This window comes from Oryzias latipes, chromosome 14, assembly GCF_002234675.1.
Source record: "Oryzias latipes chromosome 14, ASM223467v1".
Lineage (NCBI taxonomy): Eukaryota > Metazoa > Chordata > Actinopteri > Beloniformes > Adrianichthyidae > Oryzias > Oryzias latipes.
Genome location: NC_019872.2, coordinates 388,945 through 407,761, shown reverse-complemented (window position 1 = coordinate 407,761; position 18,817 = coordinate 388,945). Strand labels below are relative to the sequence as shown.

Sequence of the window (18,817 nt, the reverse complement as noted above, 5' to 3'; positions counted from 1 at the left end):
ATTAAAAATAAAAGTCTAAACCAGAAATGCTTTTTCATTTTCAAAACGTAACTGTATTTTTTACTCAAAATTAAAACGAAAAAGCAATCCACCAAAATGCTTTTTCCTTTTCTTCTTCAACACTGCTTATTCTGTCACTTAATTAAAATGATAAAGAAAATGGTGTTTGAAATTTCCTTTTCAAAAAGTTCTCTGGTAAATGTGTAGCAAAATTCATTTAGAAATGTCTAATTTGACAATGAAAATGGACAAACAGAAATGCTTTTTCATTTTCACAATGTAACTGCATCAAATGACTCAAAATTAAAATGAAAAATCAATACTTCAAATTGCTTTTCATTTCTACTTAAAAACAGTGTATTCTGTGTCATAATTAAAACGAAAATGCAAAGAGGGGATTGCATTGTCATTTTAACATCCACCCTGCGAACATTATCGCATTATTCAATTTGAATAAGCATTTCCAGAGGGGAGGCGGGCGATGACGTCAGTGCTATCTCTGTTTGTCCGGCTGCTAAGAGACACAAGCCAGGAGCAGTGTAGCTTTGAGTTGTGCATAATCATAACAGTAATAAAGCACATTTAGAAGATAGTCGCCTGCAGCTTTGCGCTGATTTTGCTGTTCGATGACAGCTGGAGTCCCATCAACAGCTATAGCAGAATTCACCATGCTCAAACGTTTGCTGGTTGGACCACGTCGCGCTGAGTGCGTGTTGGTCCAACCATCTATCTTCTAAATGTGTTTTTATTGTTGTGATCATTATAAAGGGCCTGCTCGCTCATATTTTTTTTTTAAATCCTTGCGGTCAGTGCTTTTTTCTTCGCTGCAAGGAGGACCCGAAAGAGGGGTTAGCATTATGCTAATATGTGCTAAAACATTAGCCGTGGAGGTACTTAAAACTCCGAATGGGCAATGAGCATCTTGGATGTAAATATGTGGGAATTACATTATCCTTTATTATGTTCTGGACACCACTGGAAGCACAAATTCATATGATGGTTTCTCAGATCGTAGCAGCACTTACGCCTTCGGGAGCTTCGGATCGCGGGGCTTAGCACTCCGCTATGCGAAGGCAGCTGCCGGTCCGCAGGAAAAAAGCTTGTCCGGGGGGGGGGGGATTTTGACGAACCGCGGTGCGTCCGCAGAAGGCGGAAATGCTGCTACATACTCCTGAGAAGCTGTGTACAATCATCAGAAGTTCACAACCATCACAAAGCCCTCTTCTCTGCCGCTAACACAAAGCTACACTGCTCTTAGCATGTAATTTAGGCTAAACTTTGTTCATCTTACTCATATCTGTAACAGTCTTGTTGGACCGGGCGGAAAAGAAAAGAAGGGAAGAAGAGAGAGGGATGTCTGGGGGGTAGGAGGGTGATTAAAGAGAGGGGGGGGAGAACCGTGAAGCAGCATAAGGCAACAAGTTGCTGAATGTTTATGATCATTAGTTAGGTTTATAAGTAATATAAATCCAAAAGGAGGCGGGCCTGTCCCCACACACACCCAAATGCCACAAACATACCTGTTGGCTCCAAAAATACCCACATACAAAACAAGAACACAATGCAGCTGATGTTCTAACACGCATACTTATGCATTTGGACCAACATGTGAAATATTTCATTTAATCACTCAAACTACTTGTGCAAAAGTGAGCTAGCACCTGTGCTAGGACCAGGACCCCGCCACGCCGGGAGACCAGCCCTACGCTCCAGACAACCGCCCACCCAGTCCACCGTGGGCCCCAGTTAACATCTGCAAGTGTCTGGGCATCCACATGACTCTAACCTCTTTGTGGCTTATGTTCAGCTACGTCAAGCCATTCGCCAAACTCAAGAGCAGGTTGACAGGTGCAGACAAGAAGGTCCTAATCTGGTTCCTGATCGGTGGGTCTGGCTCTCCACCCGGGACCTTCGGCTATGGCTTACCTGCAAAAATCTCAGTCCCAGGTATGTGGGTCCATCCGGCATAGTCAAACAAATCACCCCTGTGTCCTATTGTCTGAATACCACATCTCGCCCACCTTACACTTCTCACTGCTGAAACCCACCGGTGGACCCCTGGATGGGGAGTCGCAGACTGAACCTGCTGACGTCGACGCGCCCCCCGTGCTGGTGGAGGCAGAGGAGGTAGATTCCCGGTGCCGACGCGGTTGGCTTCAATGTCTGGTGGATTGGGTGGGGTACGGCCTGGAGAAACGCTCCTGGGTCGGCGCTGATGACATCCTTGACCCCTCCCTGATCGACAACTTCCACCGAAGCCACTCAGACAGGCTAGCACCCCGACCCTGTGTCCATCCTTGGTGTCGGAGGGCCCCCACTTCCGGACCTGCTTGCAGGAGGGGAGCTCTGTCAGTAGTCAGAGTTCTGTCTCCCCATTTAATCACCGGTGGGAGCCGTCCACTGAGTTCCAGCCACACTACAGCTTCCAGCACACACTTCGTGACACAGTTTGTTGTTTTTCTTTCTGTTTCTGACTGCCTCTGTGTTTTGCAGGTCAGCCGACACTCCCCCTGGATGGTTCCTCCCTCCCCTACTTGGTGCTCTTTGTGGAGAATTGCACAGCTGCCTGCACGTTGTAATGCAGCTTATTTAAGTTGAAGTCACTCAGTCCTCAGTGTTGATGCGTTCCTGTTAGGTCTGTGGTTTTCCTGCTCAGCCGACACTGAGGTCTGCTTGTCTTTTCTTTGTTGTTGATATTAGTGTCTTGCTGCAGTTTGTCCTCTTATGAGGAGTTGTGTTTTCCTATGTCCACCTTGTGGCATTTTCTGTTATTTATTAAATCACTTCTTGGCGCATTCCAGAGACTTACCCTGCTTCTCACTTGGGTTTCATTCATTCGAGCCGTAACATTATGCATCAACCATGTCAAACCCAGCAAAGTTATTTCAGGCTTGTGATGTTCTGCTTTCTCCAGCAGAAGGTAAAACTCACACCGATGGTGGTCTTGCCACTCTGGCACAGGACTTACATGTCCTTCTCCTATCTCCACCCCATCTTCTGAGCCTAACCAACTAGATTTAGGTCGACTCTCACCAGCTGAAAAGCAAAGACACATGAGGGATGGCCTGTGTCTCTGCTGTGGGCAGCCCGGCCATTTCATCAGAAGCTGTTCATCAAACACCTGGGCTCGCCAGTGAGATGGCAACTGGTGAGCCATATCTCTACCTCCTTTTCGCCCTCTTGACCTACTTTAAGCCTCCTGGTGTCACATGATTAGCAGCAGATCTAATCTCTCAAGAGGTGGTGGACAGACTTAAGCACCCCACAAAAACTTTAAGTTCAGCTCTACTTATTAACGCAATTAATGGATCTTTGATACACAAAGTGACTGCATGCACTGGACCTGTGAAAGTGACTGTATCCAGTAACCACATTAAACTTATGTCCTTTTTTGTGGTTGAGACTGTCATGATATGTATGACGTAGCAGACCCAGATGCTGGAAGCCGGAAGAAAACTCAGACCTAGTAGAGTGAAAAAGGATTTATTTTTCCAGAGCCGAAAAGTAATCGAGTCTTTAGAGTTCGGAATCTGAATGATGGTTAGCAAAGACAGCAGTCTTGCCTTAGCAGGAGTTTTGTCGTGGCTGGATACGAAACGAAGCGAGAGTTGTGGCGTGGCTGGAGTAATGCGTGGCAGGAGTCGAGGCAAGGAGTGAGTCGGATCAGGCTTCTCTTGGAGAGGATAGTTCTAGGTGGACACTCGTGGAAATGGACCTGAGAGCGAGGCGCCAAAACGAGGTAAGTATAATGAAAAGACTTAAAGACAAGACCAAACTTGGCAACCACACTAAGCACCATTAGGAGCAACGAACTGGCGATGAATGCTGGGGCTGGATCTCCTTATGAAGGCAGGTAGTAGATGAGGTGAGTGTCCACAGCTGGTTCCAATCATGAGAGCAGAGCAGAGAGGGGAGGGGGAGGAGAGGCTGCCAGAGGCACTATGACAGAGACCATGAAACCCTCTGTCATCTTAGGTTGTCCTTCAGCTGCATCTTCTTGACTTGGCAGAGTTTGTTTTCCAGCTTCCTCCATTTGTGAACCATGGATTTATTTATCTTGAATTCTCTCCCAGCTGCTCACATATTCCTCCGCATAGCTGATAGCTTGCAGTTTAAACTGTGCTTCAGCGATGTTTTAAACAATGTTGTTCATGCAGACACTTCCCTCCCCGGTTCTCATGCTGTCTTCTTCTACTTCCCACAACAGCACATTAGGCGCACCACCTCGTAGGGCCCCCCTTACATTTTGGAGAAAATTTAAAACTTTTAAGTGCGCCTTGTGGTCAGTATTTGGTCATGCCCAATTCCCCTGCAGTCTTCCAGTGTCTCAATAATGATGTTCTTGGGGACATGATTAACAAGTTAGTTTTTGTCTTTTTTGACAACATTTTGATTTTTTTCTCCAGATTTAAAGACCCCTGGGCAGTTCTTCAGCGTCTACTGGAGAATCAGCTGTTCTGCAAAGCAGAGACATATGAGTTTTACTCTACCAAAATCACATTTCAGGGCCATGCGATTTTTCCAGGGACAGTCCAAATGGATAGTGCTAAGGTTAATGCCGCCCTGGAGTGGCCCATTCCGACAGGAAAGAAACAGCTTAAAAAATTCCTTGGTTTTGCAAATTTTTACAGAAGTTTTAATATAAATTTCAGTGGCGTTGCTGCACCCCTGCACAAGTTGACTTCGGAAAAGGCACGTTTTGTCTGGGATGAGGGGGCCAGGAATGCCTTTTCCGAGTTAAAGAGACATTTCTCCTTAACCCCATTTTGGTTCAGCCTGAAACCAACAAACAGTTTTTTGAAGGTGGATGCATCTGACTTTGGAGTGGGGGCTGTACTGTCTCTCCTGCAAAGAGGAATAACAACATAGGGAACAGGGAGCTCTTGGCAGCTAAACTTGCTCTTGAAGAATGGCGTCAATGGCTGGAGGGTGCTAAGCAGCAATTTCTCGTTTGGACTGACCATAAGAACCTCAAATACATACGAACTGCAAAGAGACTTAACACTCGCCAGGCACGGTGGGCTCTGGTTTTTGATAGGTGTAGGTTCTCTTTGTCCTACCGACCTGACACCAAGAACATCAAGCCAGATGCGCTATCATGACAATACCTGGAAGATGTAGCTGCGGACTCTGCAAAGGACTCCACCCTTTTGCCTCCTGACTTAGTGTCGGCCATGACTCACTTGGTCTTAGAACGTAAGGTTAAGACTGCAGAGACTAACAACCATTCTGTTCCTACTGGCTGCCCAGCTTGTTTTTTACCTCTAGCCTCCGTCTGCAGGTACTCAAGTGGGGGCACTGTTCTCGTTTGGCCTGCCATCCAGGAGTCATTCGGACTGCCTTTTTAGTGGCCCAACGGTTCTGATGGCCCACAATGTCCTCTGACATTAGAGCTTTTGTGTCATCATGCCCTGTTTTTGCCAGTGTCAAGGTTCCCCGGAGGCCCCCTGCTGGACTTCTTCAGCCTCTTCCAGTGCCCATCTCAACCGTGGTCTCACATAGCCATGGACTTTATCCTCGGTTTCCCAGATTATTAAGGTAACTCTGTGATTTCTACCATAGTGGACCATTTTTCTAGGTATGCACATGCTGTGCCTCTTCAACAACTTCCTTCTTATGAGGAGTTAGCAGCAGTGATGTCAAAATAGGTGTTTCTTCTGCATGGACTTCCAGAAAATATTGTTCTTGACTGGGGACCACAGTTTGTATCTGCCTTCTGGAAGAAGGTTTGCAACCTCTTAGAGATAAAGGTCAGTTTGAGTTCAGGATTTCATCCACAAACTAATGGCCAGGTGGAACGATACAATCAGGATCTGAAGACGACGTTGCGGGCCATGTGTTCCAAGAAGCCCTCCACTTAGTTATTACAGTTCCCTTGGACCGAGTAAGCCCACAACTCTCTGTTCAACTCTTCTGTTTTTTCTCCCTTCCAGGCAGCTTGTGGTTACCAGCCCCCACTCTTCCCTCATCAAGAGGCTACATCCCCATTTCATCTGGTCTTTCCTCGTTTCTAAGCTCATCAATCTAGTTGCAGTGAAACTAGCTCTTCCATCCTCCTTGAGGATTCACCCTGTTGAAGTTGAAGCCTCTCATGCCTCTTATCTTGGAGCCTCCATAGGTATAGTGTAGTTGAAGCATTGAGTCTTGGTCTGGAGTACAGAGTGGGGTGGGTCACTGCCCTGGCAGTGGCTCCAGCTCTGCACGCTCTCTGTTCCTCCTACTCCTTGGCCGGGGAACTGCCAGGTGTAGTACTCCGGCTCAGTGTCCAGGGTGAGGGTTTAGTGTGTGTGAGAGTGGTTGTTTCCAGGTTTTTGTCTGATGGGGGGTGGCTCTTTGGTGCCTGGATCTGCCGGGCTGCTGCGCTGTCTGCCTCTGACTATGGGATGTGGGTTGCCAGGCCTCCTGCCTTTGCTGGAGCATGCAGTGTGATCAAGGTACACTCTAATAGCACACAGTTGTTCAACCCACCTGCCTATTCACTTTTAGACAAATATGGGTATGGGTATTGTTTTTACACCCCTTTCCAATAATATTGGTCACACAAATCTTGTGTGTCACTGTCTGTGTGCATAAGTTAATTTCAGTCTTAGGAATATCCTGTGGGAATATACTTAAAACATCTTAATAGCTGTGTGCAGACTATTTGTTGGTGTGTTTATGTGAGAACTAAGTCATGCATTTTACTTATGACCCTCCCCACCCCTTTTATCTCCCCATCTTAACCCCATACCCCATATTTCTAACGTCCCACTCTCTCTCCATTCTTTTTTTCCAAACGGTCCAACAAAAAATGCATATAGACATCATTATCTTATAATTATATTAAACATAAAAATCTTACCCTCAAATACAAAAGGGGTTTATTTAAATTCACACTTTGTCTGAAGATTTATGAACCCTGTTGTAACTGTAAAAACTGTCCCACACAAGAGGCCTTCAGCTCTTATCTGCTTGTTTAGCTGATGTGGTTGGACATGACAAGTCAGGAAAAAAAGAAATAACTGGAAAGGACACTTCTCTCATTGGATTCTGAAAAAGCATTTGATAAAGTAAACTGTAATGTTCTTATTGCTGCCCTCCATAAGTTTGAGGGCAGCAATCAGTGGCTGCCCTAACTGGTCAAGCTGCCTGTCAGTGGCTGACCAGAGCTCACCCAAGGGTGGCTCCTCTATCTTTGTGTGGGGTGAGGGGGATGTGGGCCTGGACTGTCAGCTCTTCGAGCAATAGGGTCCCTAGGCTGCTAGAGCTACTTGGCAGTGGTCCCCCTCCCATGGTTGCCGCATAGATTTGGGCCCCTCCCCTCTCAGTTTTAGTTGCTCCTTAAACATGTAAGACCCTGGGGGGGTGGGAAAAATGCTGTACATGTGTTGGTTTGTATGCATAGTTATCTGCGTGTGAAATGTTGTTACATTGTGTACATGTGACATGATTGTATGTGAAGATCTTTGTAGCCAACAGGTGTGTTTGTGACATTTAAGTGTGTGTGGACAGGCCCCGCCCCTTTTAGACTAACCTGACAGTAATGATTATAAACTTCCAGCAACTTGTTGCTTTATGATTCAACCCCCCCCCCCTCTTCTATAATCATCCTTTTATTTCCTTAACCCCTTCTTTTCCCCCTTTCTTTTGTGCCTTTGACCCCCTCATCACCCCCTCTCTCTTCTTCCCTCCTCTTCTTTTCTGTCCGGTCCAACAAAAAATGGTTATAAATATAATCAATATAAGAATAAAGAGTTTAGCCTAAATTACAAAAGTTTTTTTTTTAAATATACACCTTGTGAGTCTAAGGATTCATAACCCCTTGTTGTAAAATGAGTCAAACACAAGAGGTCTTCAGCCCTTATCTGTTTGCAAAAAAGCATACAAAAAAAAGAATGTAAACACTGGAGCTAAAGCTCTGGCATAAAAGGATTAAGTGCAGATAAAAAACCAGGATCCATATCTCGAATTGATCATTTTAATATGCTGGTTTATAGCTGGTATTTAACAGCATTTGTTTTCATAAGATCATGTTTTTGTAGAAAAATGACCATCTGGCCTGAATGAAGATACAGCACATTGCAAACTGTGGACTCTTAAACCTTTAATGCTGTTCATATTGGATCTGACAACGGCTTTTGGGGTTTTCAGTAAGTATGTTTAAATTGATTGATCTCCGTGAAACAAGTCCCCAACTTCAGGCCCTGTTGGTTCAAACAGACCTTTGCTGTGACAAATAATCCCTGTTCTTTAACAACTGCTCCCCATCTTTGGAGTCTCCCTAAGGTTCATTATTGGTTCAATGCTGTTTCCTTAATACTGCCTGTCAATTTGTTTTTGCCAGTTAACAAATGTTTCATGTCAAAGAAATAAATGTGAAACATGCCGACAGAATCCAGCCTCACCTCAAATGATTTGCGTCTAACTTTTTTTTTTATCTTATCTGTATCTCTATGAAAACATGCAGCAGTTTTACAAGCCCTTATTTATATTAAAATAATCTTATTTATCATCATTGAGTGAATGTGTGTGTGTGAATTGGGGAATGGGACTGTTCAACGCTTTGGGCCTTTTAAGAATGTAGTAAGGTGATATAAAGGTATACACCATTTACCACAGACCTAATTATTCTAATGTAATGTTCTGAACAAATTCACAACAAAATAGCTGCTTTTTAAATGTCATGTGTCATGTAACAAGGAAGTGATACATTGAGAATGCTGACATTTATAGGAATTCCTTTAACAACATAAACCTACATCAGTTTCTGTTCTTTTTTAATGTGATGCATTTTCTCTCAAATATAAAACTGTCACCAGGTGGAAACAAAACAACCCTCTCCCCCATCCATCCTTCCCTCCCTCCTCTCCCTCCCTTTCTTTATAGGTTTGCAGATAGTGTTTGCTGTGAAGGTTCTCATTTACATAGATAGATAGATAGATAGATAGATAGATAGATAGATAGATAGATAGATAGATAGATAGATAGATAGATAGATAGATAGATAGATAGATAGATAGATAGATAGATAGATAGATAGATAGATAGATAGATAGTGTGTACGTGCACGCGCACCTGTTTGAAGACATAAGCAAGGCTTTGATCTCCCACTTTCCCTTAATGAAAAGGCCAAAAGCCGCTTTAGTCCGCCTCAGACACGGATCCTTTAAGACGCTTTCTTCATGATTTGTTTCAGTTACTTTCTAATGTTCTTTCAGGGGCGCCTGATTACTTAGGTCGCTGAAAAGAGCGGAGCAGTTGGCGCAATTTACAACCTCCTCTGCTTTGATGATGAGGGAGGATTAAACCATCGGCTAACGTAAAACATGCAGTCACAGTCACGTAGTGTTTTCTTTGCGTACGTTATGTTTGCAGAGCGGTGTTAAATGAAGAGCGCTCTTGACGGGGTTCCTCCGTTTCCATTGCTGACCTGTCAGCTCCTGTCCACAGATGACAGCTTCCGCTCTGACATTTGCTTTAATTGCCTAATAGTGTTGCAGCCTGAATCCTGTTTACATTCAAACACTTTCACGTCAAGCAGACTGATTGAAAATGTGATGACAGCCTCATACCAGCGAATTATTCTGCACTGCCTCTCATAAACGGGCAGAGGAGCGGCACTCGTCCTCGCGCGGATTTTATTACTGACAATTACGGCTAAATTGGAGCAAATCACTGGCAGGCCTGCAGCAAACCAAACCTCCTGTGGCGCAGGCTGCATCTTTTGAGTGACATGTTTTATGGTGCTTTTGGGATCATGGAGAAAAGGAGGGACTGAAACCGTGTTGTGTCTCCTTACAAATCCAGCGCAGCACAATAAATGAAAAAAAGCCCGAACGGGGGGGCTGCTGGCCCAAAAACGGCCTCAGCTCTTACCCAGGGTTAGATTATCACTTCTTTTTTAAACGGGCCAGTCACTTTATGATACTGAAGACTTAAGAGAGACTTCTTTTCCATGGGGTGATGGTGAAACCAGGGAGGTATGGCGCACAAACAGGGACATTCTCCGCTGGGTTATCAGCTGCTTGTCATCCAAATGACAGTGTGGTCACAGGTGCGCCGTTTATCTAAAATCAGTTTACGTTTTCCACGGGCTTAGTTTGAGCACGCCTGGACCAATCACAGTTCAGAAACCAGCCTCTCACAGATCCCTCCTGCCCGTCCAGAACCGCAATTGGCTGGCGGAAAATTAACTGATTCAGCCTGGCACTATCAATGAATAAATGCTTGTCTAAAACATGCTCTCCTGCCGATATCCATGTAATACTGGAGGTTGTGTCATTCAATTCTACCGAGGGACGGCGACTAGCCAGCCTGGGAATATCGGACTGAACGGGCGCGTTTTCATGCACGTAACTTACAGACAGAAAAGAATCGACAGAATAAAGTCAAACTAACCTGACAAACATGAGTCTGAACTACCCTCCGGCGGCGAGCACACACAGATCAACGTCGTTCTTCATTGAGGACATTCTTTTGCACAAACCCAAGCCGCTCAGAGAGGTGATGCCGGCGCCCTTCTGCGCCTCTCTGGCTTCCCGGATGCCGGTTCTGGAGTATGGATACCCCCTGATGCCCACCCCGATCCTGGCCGCTCACCCGCATCCTCTGCACAAGTCGGAGCATCACCCGTATTTTTTTACATCAGGTGAGCGCAAAAATTATGTCAAATCCCTGATGAAAGAGCGACAGTCTGCTGTCTGTGCATAGGGGCTGTAGTGACATTTAAGAAAACTGGATCTAAGCAGGAGACCCCCCCCCCCTTATCCAGATTTATTCGTGCCAAATTTATTGTGTGATCCTGTTTCTTTTTCTAAATGCTATCCTAGGTTTTTACTAGCGAAATGCCGAGGAAAAGAGAATAAATAAGAAGCCCCCGTGTTTGTCCGCAGGAATGCAGATGCCCGCGCTCTTCCAGCACCACGCAGACCTGCCGGGGAAGCACTGCAGACGGAGGAAGGCTCGGACGGTTTTCTCCGACTCGCAGCTGTCCGGCCTGGAGAAGCGCTTTGAGATCCAGCGGTATCTGTCCACGCCTGAGAGGGTGGAGCTGGCCACGGCGCTCAGCCTGTCCGAGACGCAGGTGCACCCGCGGGCCCGCATCCGCGCGCTTCACGCAGACTCCTGCGTCAGGGGTTTTCTCTTTTTCGTTTTTGGGACCAAAAAGGCAAATAATGTGGGTTGTTCTCAGAAACGCAAACATGCGGAAAATTACTAAACTGATAAAGACAACTGATGAAAATGAAAGTCACTTGGAGGAGGCCTATGGACCCAAACTAGTGTATGTTCTATCAATTAGGTGGATGCGATTTGTCTTTATTTTTTTGGCGGCAGCTCTTCCAATTTTTGTTTTCACTAGAAAGTAATTACATATATGTGAACGAATTTTAAGTCAACGTTGGATAAACCGTTAAACAAATTTACGGCACCGGCTGTAGCCGCAAAATTAGGGTTACCGTTTACCGAAATCAGTTTCTGCTGCGCTGAGAACTGATCTCATCGCAGACTCATATTTTTTACAAGTCCCCTTTTTCTTCGTTCAGGTCAAAACGTGGTTCCAGAACAGACGGATGAAGCACAAGAAGCAGCTGCGGAAAGCGCAAGACGAGCGGAAGACCCCCGGAGAGGTGGAGCGCGCGCCGGAGAGCTGCGGCGAGCCCGACAGGAAGGACCGGACCGGAGAGCAGCTCCCGCACGGCGAGCAGCTCCCGCACGGCCTGCAGCCGGACTCCTATATGCGGGAGGACAACGATGAAGACGTGGATATCGAGGACGACGTCTGCTCCCCGGACCATCTACTATAGCCGGGGGTGAACTGCGGTGCGCGCGCGGCTCTGTGACCCCACGCAGCGGCTGTCAGCGTGTTTGGCCTTTTTTTCTTTTCAGAAGAGAGTAAAAGTAAATGGTTCAGATGACCGATGGTTGTGATAGAGCGCGGCAAGGCTTCGCGTGAAGATGCCGGAGCTCCACCATCGAGCTTTGCTCATAATTCTGCACCTTTTTCTGCGGTCCGAGCGGCCGAGATCAAACGTCAGCACCGGCCACACGGTTTTAGAAAATTACGCGCGAATTGTCACTTTCTTTTCCAAGTTCCACTGCAGCTCTGTTCCCCTGCCAAACTAATCACGTCAACATTTACAGCATGTCCATAATGTTTTATAGGCCGAAGAAACATTTGTGCCCGGTGCTAAAATTACTGCACTTGGGATTTTTTCTAAATTAATCATTTTTTCACGCTCACATTTATTAATGTTAATATGTTTTTTTTTTTGCGAACACTTCTTAATAAATTCGATCAAGTGTGGTTCAGATATGAACTCAGACTACAGCTGGGAGTTTAGCTCGAGCTTCTATATTTTCTCCATCTTAGTTATAATTTACGCAGAAACGAACAGGACTTTTAGAGCAGCGCTCAAATGTTTAAAGTGCACTGGATTTTCGGCATCTGAAAATGAATTTTTTATGAAATCGCTTTGATAAACCAAAAGACATATTTATTATCAATTAAAATGGGCAATACGAGAAGCCTCTAAATTTGTCAAATGGATTTGTTTCCGATGAGCACAGCTCCGGTCATCAGTTCAGAATGGATCGTAGGCTCCTGGTGGTGCTTGACCGGTTGGACGGGGGCCTCTCTTTTTCAGGCCAAATATGATCCGTTTAAAAGCCGAACCCACTCAAATATTCATTATTAGGAGTATGACACGATCAAATGCAGTTGTTAGTCTTTGTTAACGGCTTGTTTGTTTAAAGAAATAAAGAGAAACTGGTTAGCAGAAGGTGCCCATTCTGAAAATGTAGTTTATATTCTTTTAAATTATATAGTCTTAAATATAAAAGCTGTACAGTTACAACAAACATGTTTTACCCGATTTCTTCCTCAAGCTTAAAGACCCTGAACATTTTGAGTGCAATATGCAATACATCTATTTTATTTCAGCATGTTTTTGAAATTGTTTCATTTCTTTCTAAAGCCATGCTACAGCCTAAATGCAAAAATAAAAGCAACATTTTGCTGCAGACATTTGAAATCATGTTGTTTTAAACAGACAGAACAAATATTCATAATTCAGTAAGGTTGTGAATGTTTCCTGTGTTTACAAGGAATAACAATGAGTCAAATCATGTGAACAATTTTCTATAATTGGAGAAAAAAATGGAAGTACACTTAAAATTTCTATTCTAGTTATCTTGATTTGAGTGCAGAAAACTGTACTAGGACTAAATCTTGCTGGATTTTAATTGAAGTCATGGAACTAAATGGGTCACTGTATATCCAGTCTACATTTGAGGGTTATTATAACAAAAACAGTCAGCTCTTCTAATCTAAACAGTCGTATTAAATTTTTATTGCAGCTGTAACTCTTTGTAACGAGCTCTGTGGTGCTTGGAAGGCTCTTTACAGAGGGAGTTATAGTGAAGAAAAAATGATCAAGTGTTGAGAAGATTTCTTGACTAGTAAAACAGGATTTTATTTTAAGATTTGTAACATATTGTCTGGTTCTATCTGATATATCATGCAAACTACATATTAAGTGACCTAGTCTTAATAAATTTTTATCTTGATTTGTCATTTGTTTTAATAAAACATGTCTTGATTATCTTGATTTCATTGATTTGTTTTGATTTATTGGTTTACATCAAGCATTGATTGTAAACAATACAACAACAAAAATCAAACAGATATATTAAGTTCATTACAGGAATAATTAAATACATTGATAAAAAAACAAAGATACATTAAAATAAATGTAAGAAGAAAATAACAATATAATTACCCATAATCATAAACAGAGATTTTTGCAATGATGCATACAATACAAAGTTAAATATAATTTTTATCTAGAGTCAAGTAGTCTGATTTAATGCTTGAAAATGAGTGGGAAAAAGCAAATTTATATAATCTCACCCTTACTGAGTTATTTCATTTTATATTTTTTGCATAGTTTTCATAATCGGGTTCTGATTTATTAATGTGACCGTTTTCTTATAGCATTGTCCTACTAATACAAACGTCATTAAGATTTGAGACTGGTTATCTGGTCGGCTACATTAACTAAAAAGCAAACTAAAACTACAGAGGAAATGGCAGTTTTCCATTAAGACAGTTTTTTCCTATGCCAAATGTTTATCCAAAACAATCTATAGAAACTAAATATAATTCCATGTAAGGAATTACGTAAGATTCAGTGCAAGGAGCCCGACAAAAACAGCAAGTTTTTGAAATATAGGATATATTTTGTGGTTTATCCTAAAACAAAATTCCTGACATTTCATGGATAACCAGCTGAATTCTTTACACTAAAGTTTATTATAATGTTAGCTAAATTATTTTTGATTTATTTAAATGTTTCCTATTGCTCCTGTTATAATATACAGCTGAGAGGTTGACCCTTGTATCAACAAAAGAAATTCAATAAATGACAATAGAAATATCCCAAACAATAGATCAGTACATCATAGTAACATCATGCTAAGACAGTAATAAAAGCGAACAGGGAACAGAGATTCCAAAATCTAAATATAAACAGAAAAAACATAATTACTTTAAAGGTACTGTACTGTCAGGGGCGGAGCTACTAGGGGACAAAGGGGCAGCTGCCCCCCCAGTAAAATGCTTTTCCACCCCATTTTTTGAGACCATATAAGTGTCATTATTAGCAAAGATTAAGAAATCCTCATATTCTTTAAGCATTAGTAATAGCACCTCAACTAAAAGCACTGCAGTCTTCATAACAATAATTACAATAACAAACTGTTTGAAATGCGTATTTTGGATCCGTTCCTTTGTGATGGCCTTCCACTCTGCTGTTCTTTTTTGCTTCCCTCTTCCACCCTCATATAAAATGCTTGTTATAGCTGTGTAAGGTAAATTAGAGGGAAAACAGTTTTATTCAATGGAGTTATTTGTTAGAAAATATATAAGTATGTATATAAATATTTGTGTATTTAGTTGTGCTGTCGTGCAATTACTTTTTTTGTGTGACTAAATAATTATGACCTGTAATTAATTAATCTATTAGATCTATTTTAATCTAACCTAATATTTGCCATGAAAAGCATCACTATGAGGTATTTTCATTTAAATTCATGTAGGCGCGGTTACATGGACAAAAGTAAGCGGAATAAACAGTCGATCTTCGTTCCAATGCTCACATACGGTCATGAGCTCTGGTTCATGATAGACAGAACGAGGTCCAGAATTCTAGCGACTGAAATGAGCTGACTTTGTAGGTCGGCTGAGTGCTCCGTCAGAGATAGAGTGAGAAACTCTGTCACCTTCTGCTGCTCCTCTACGTCGAGAGGAGCCAGTTTAGGTGGCTTGGGCATCTGGTTCGGATGCCTCTGACACCTCTCTGGGGAGGTGTTCTGGGCATTTCCTACTGGGGTTAGGCCTCGGCAAAGACCCAGGACAAGCTGGTCTCGACTGGTCTGTGAACGCCTCAGGGTCCCTCCAGAGGAACTGGAGGAAGTGGCTGTGGTGAGGAAAGTCTGGGCACATTTGCTGAGACTGCTCCCCCCTGTGATTAGGTCCTGGATGAGCGGAGGAAGATGGATGGATGAATGCCTATGATACTTTACCCTTGCGTTTGTATAATAGTTCACCATGAGGAAGCTCGCAGTATGCCTGTAGAAAATAATGTGCATGAATATTTTTGTTCAATGGGATTATTAAGTGGTCTACAACGTTGCTATTTTGTGTTGGCCACCTGGTGGTTCCTTACAGGTTTGCTCGTTTTTTCTCAGCAGACAGGCTGAATCTAGCAGTAAGCACAGTTGTGACTAACCCATTAGGCAGTATGCCAACTGGAAAGGATGAACCAAAGGATTTTTCATAAACACATTTACAGAAGGACAGCTGTAGATTATTTTTACAGTGCTAAAATCATGTTTTAAGGAACAAGGATCTTTATACTACTGTCAATATCCAGTCATCTTCTTTAAATAAAATCGGTTAGTCTTGTGCAGGAGGGGTATGTAATATACATACCCCTGCATGCTTCCAGCATCCAGCAGTTATCTGTTCTGTAACAGCCGAAATGGTCTAAACATCAATACATATAATAAAAGAATGCAAGTTTACTTTATTTGGCCTAAGAAAGAGAAAAATCGAAATGCAGCTAATGGTATCTGACAATCATTTCAAGTGGTTCTGGAGGGTCCAATATGACTATTCAACTATATCTCATTGATGACTCCCACCACCACCACAAATGCCTTCAAAAAGAAAAAGGTCACCCTTCGCTATGGAACAAAGCTCGTTAGCTGTGCTGAGGAGAGGTGGTAGTGGTCCCCCAGAAGTGAAATGGGACTCAGCCTTCTTCTACTTTAGTGAAATAAATCATTTCCAAAGTAGATTTTTTAAAATTGACAGCAAAATTTCTTGCTCAATATTTTCAATATTTATTTCAATATGACCTTTTTAGAAGAATATTTTGAATATCATTCCAATTTTGGACTCAGTTCTTCAGGCTCAAGAAACATTATATCTTATTAAGCAAGAAGCCAATATACAGCCACTGGCCTCTTTATTAGGTACACCTGTCCAACTGCTCATTAACCCAAATTTCTAATCAGCCAATCACATGGCAGTAACTCAATGCATTTAGGAATATAGATATGGTCCAGATGATCTGCTGCAGTTCAAACCGACCATAAGAATGGGGGAAGAAAGGTGATTGAAGGGACTTTGAAGGGGGGCATGGTTGTTGGTACCAGACGGGCCTGTCTGAGGATTTCAGAAACTGCTGCTCTACTGAGATTTTTTGGGTTTCTAGGTGGTCCAAAAAAGAGAAAACAGCCAGTCAGTGGCAGATCTGTGGGCAGAAATGCCACTCACTGGCTGTGAGTGTCGCTACTCAACTGCATGAGTTTTTAAATGCCCAAAAAATTTTAGGAAAACATCAGTCTGGTTTTATGAAAAGCCACAGTACAGAGAAGGCTCTTTTAAAGATCGTTAATGATCTTAGATTAAACTATGACTCACAGAAACTTTCTGTTCTGGTGCTACTTGATCTTAGTGCCGCTTTTGATACGGTAGATCACCAGATTTTATTAAACAGACTTGGGAGTCTGGTGGGCCTCTCTGGAAATGTTCTTAAGTGGTTTTACTCTTACCTTACAGGACGACACTTTTATGTAAGTATGGATACATGCTCTACAGGAATCCATGAAATAAGTTGTGGGGTTCCCCAAGGGTCGATTTTAGGGCCAATACTGTTTAATTTATATATGTTGCCTCTTGGGGAGGTCATCAGGAGACACGGCGTTGACTTTCACAGCTATGCTGATGATACACAGCTTTACATCGCCGTGTCTCCTGATGACCTTGAACCTGTCAACACTCTTTTAAACTGTATTTTAGATATAAAGTCACGGATGGCAGAAAATTTCTTACAGCTCAACCAGGACAAAACTGAAGTTCTAATCATCGGTTCTGAAGACAAGAGAGAGATGATTTTACCACATCTTCATAGTTTTAAACCTTCTCAATGTGTGAGAAACCTGGGCGTACTTTTTGACTCTGAGCTAAATTTTATCTCACTCTAAAAATGTCGTTAAGACAGGATTTTATCATCTTAAGAACATTGCCAGAGTCCGCCCGTTCCTCTCTCTTGCCAGCACAGAGGTGCTGATGCTTTTATTTTCAGTCGTTTAGATTATTGTAATGCCCTGCTCTCTGGTTTACCCAAAAAGTCTATTTCAAATCCACAACTACTGCAGAACTCAGCGGCACCAGTTCTGACGAGGACCAGAGGGCGGGAACACATTACACCGGTTTTAAAATCGCTGCATTGGCTCCCTGTCAGGATTGATTTTAAAATTCTTTTAATGGTTTATAAATGTCTTTATGGTCTTGGGCCTTCTTCTTTAAATGATATTATTTTAAAATATGAGCCCTCGCGGACCCTCTGGCACTGGCCTCTTAGTTGTCCCTAAGGTGAGGACAAAAACATATGGTGAGGCTTCCTTCTGCCATTATGGTCCTCGCCTGTGGAACGGCCTGCCGGAGAACCTCAGGGCCGAAGAGTCTGTAGAGGTTTTTAAGAAGAGGCTCAAGACCTACCTTTTTAATTTAGCTTTTAGTTGATTTTAACTGCTAATTTATTCTATCAGTTTTATTATAGGCTATCTTATGTATTTAATTTAATTTTATGCATCTTATTCACAGTTTTATGTTTTTATCTTATGTCTTTAATTTTAGCATCTTATAATGATTTTAGCCCCACTGTTTCTTGTGGAGATCTTTTCTTCCAGGGCTTGCCGGCTTGGCCGGTGGTTGTTGCTGCAGTTGTCGCCCTTGCTGGGGCAGCTGGAGTTTAACTTTGCAGCTTCACGGCTGTGAAGTGGACCCCAGTGTTGTCCCAGTCTGGGTGGGCGCTGTGGCGATGCTCCCATGGCCGAGCTGGCTCCTGGTATGGGGTAAGAGATTCCCAAATACCATTTCCTCACAGCAGAGCCAAGCCTTACTTGTTGTTTGCTTATTTATTTATTTATTTATTTATTTATTTATTTATTTATTTATTTATTTATTTACTCAAACTTGCATAGTCAATATTCATTGTTATGGGTACTACAAGAAGGTGACAGAATTCTTCTTAGAAATGTTGCCCTTACTGGGAAACACAAACTGCAAGACAGATGGAAGCCAATCCCTTACGTTGTAGTAAGAAAACTACTAAATCTACCAGTCTATAAAGTCGAACCTGGACAAGGGCCAGGAAGTGTCAAAACTTTGCATAGAGATCAATTCCTTCCTATTGGTTACCTTGTCAGGATTCCAGAAATTACACAAGCAACCAAAAGTGTCAACCCTCCAATCACAAGACAGCGACAA

General features: G+C 42.8%; 1 protein-coding gene across 1 annotated transcript; it reads left to right on the top strand.

The window, feature by feature from the left end:
• The first annotated feature begins 10,037 nt into the window (after nt 1-10,037).
• bsx (brain specific homeobox) lies at nt 10,038-13,580 on the top strand. Its single transcript, XM_004084468.4, has 3 exons — nt 10,038-10,627; nt 10,872-11,062; nt 11,523-13,580. The coding sequence occupies exons 1-3, from the start codon at nt 10,387-10,389 to the stop codon at nt 11,781-11,783; spliced, it is 693 nt and encodes a 230-aa protein (XP_004084516.1). The 5' UTR covers nt 10,038-10,386; the 3' UTR covers nt 11,784-13,580.
• The last annotated feature ends 5,237 nt before the right edge of the window (nt 13,581-18,817 follow it).

Coding starts and splice junctions, on each gene's coding strand:
- bsx (XM_004084468.4), top strand. CDS start 10,387: ATGAGTCTGAACTACCCTCCGGCGGCGAGCACACACAGATCAACGTCG. Junction 10,628..10,871: donor CCCGTATTTTTTTACATCAG/GTGAGCGCAAAA, acceptor GTTTGTCCGCAG/GAATGCAGATGCCCGCGCTC. Junction 11,063..11,522: donor TCAGCCTGTCCGAGACGCAG/GTGCACCCGCGG, acceptor TTCTTCGTTCAG/GTCAAAACGTGGTTCCAGAA.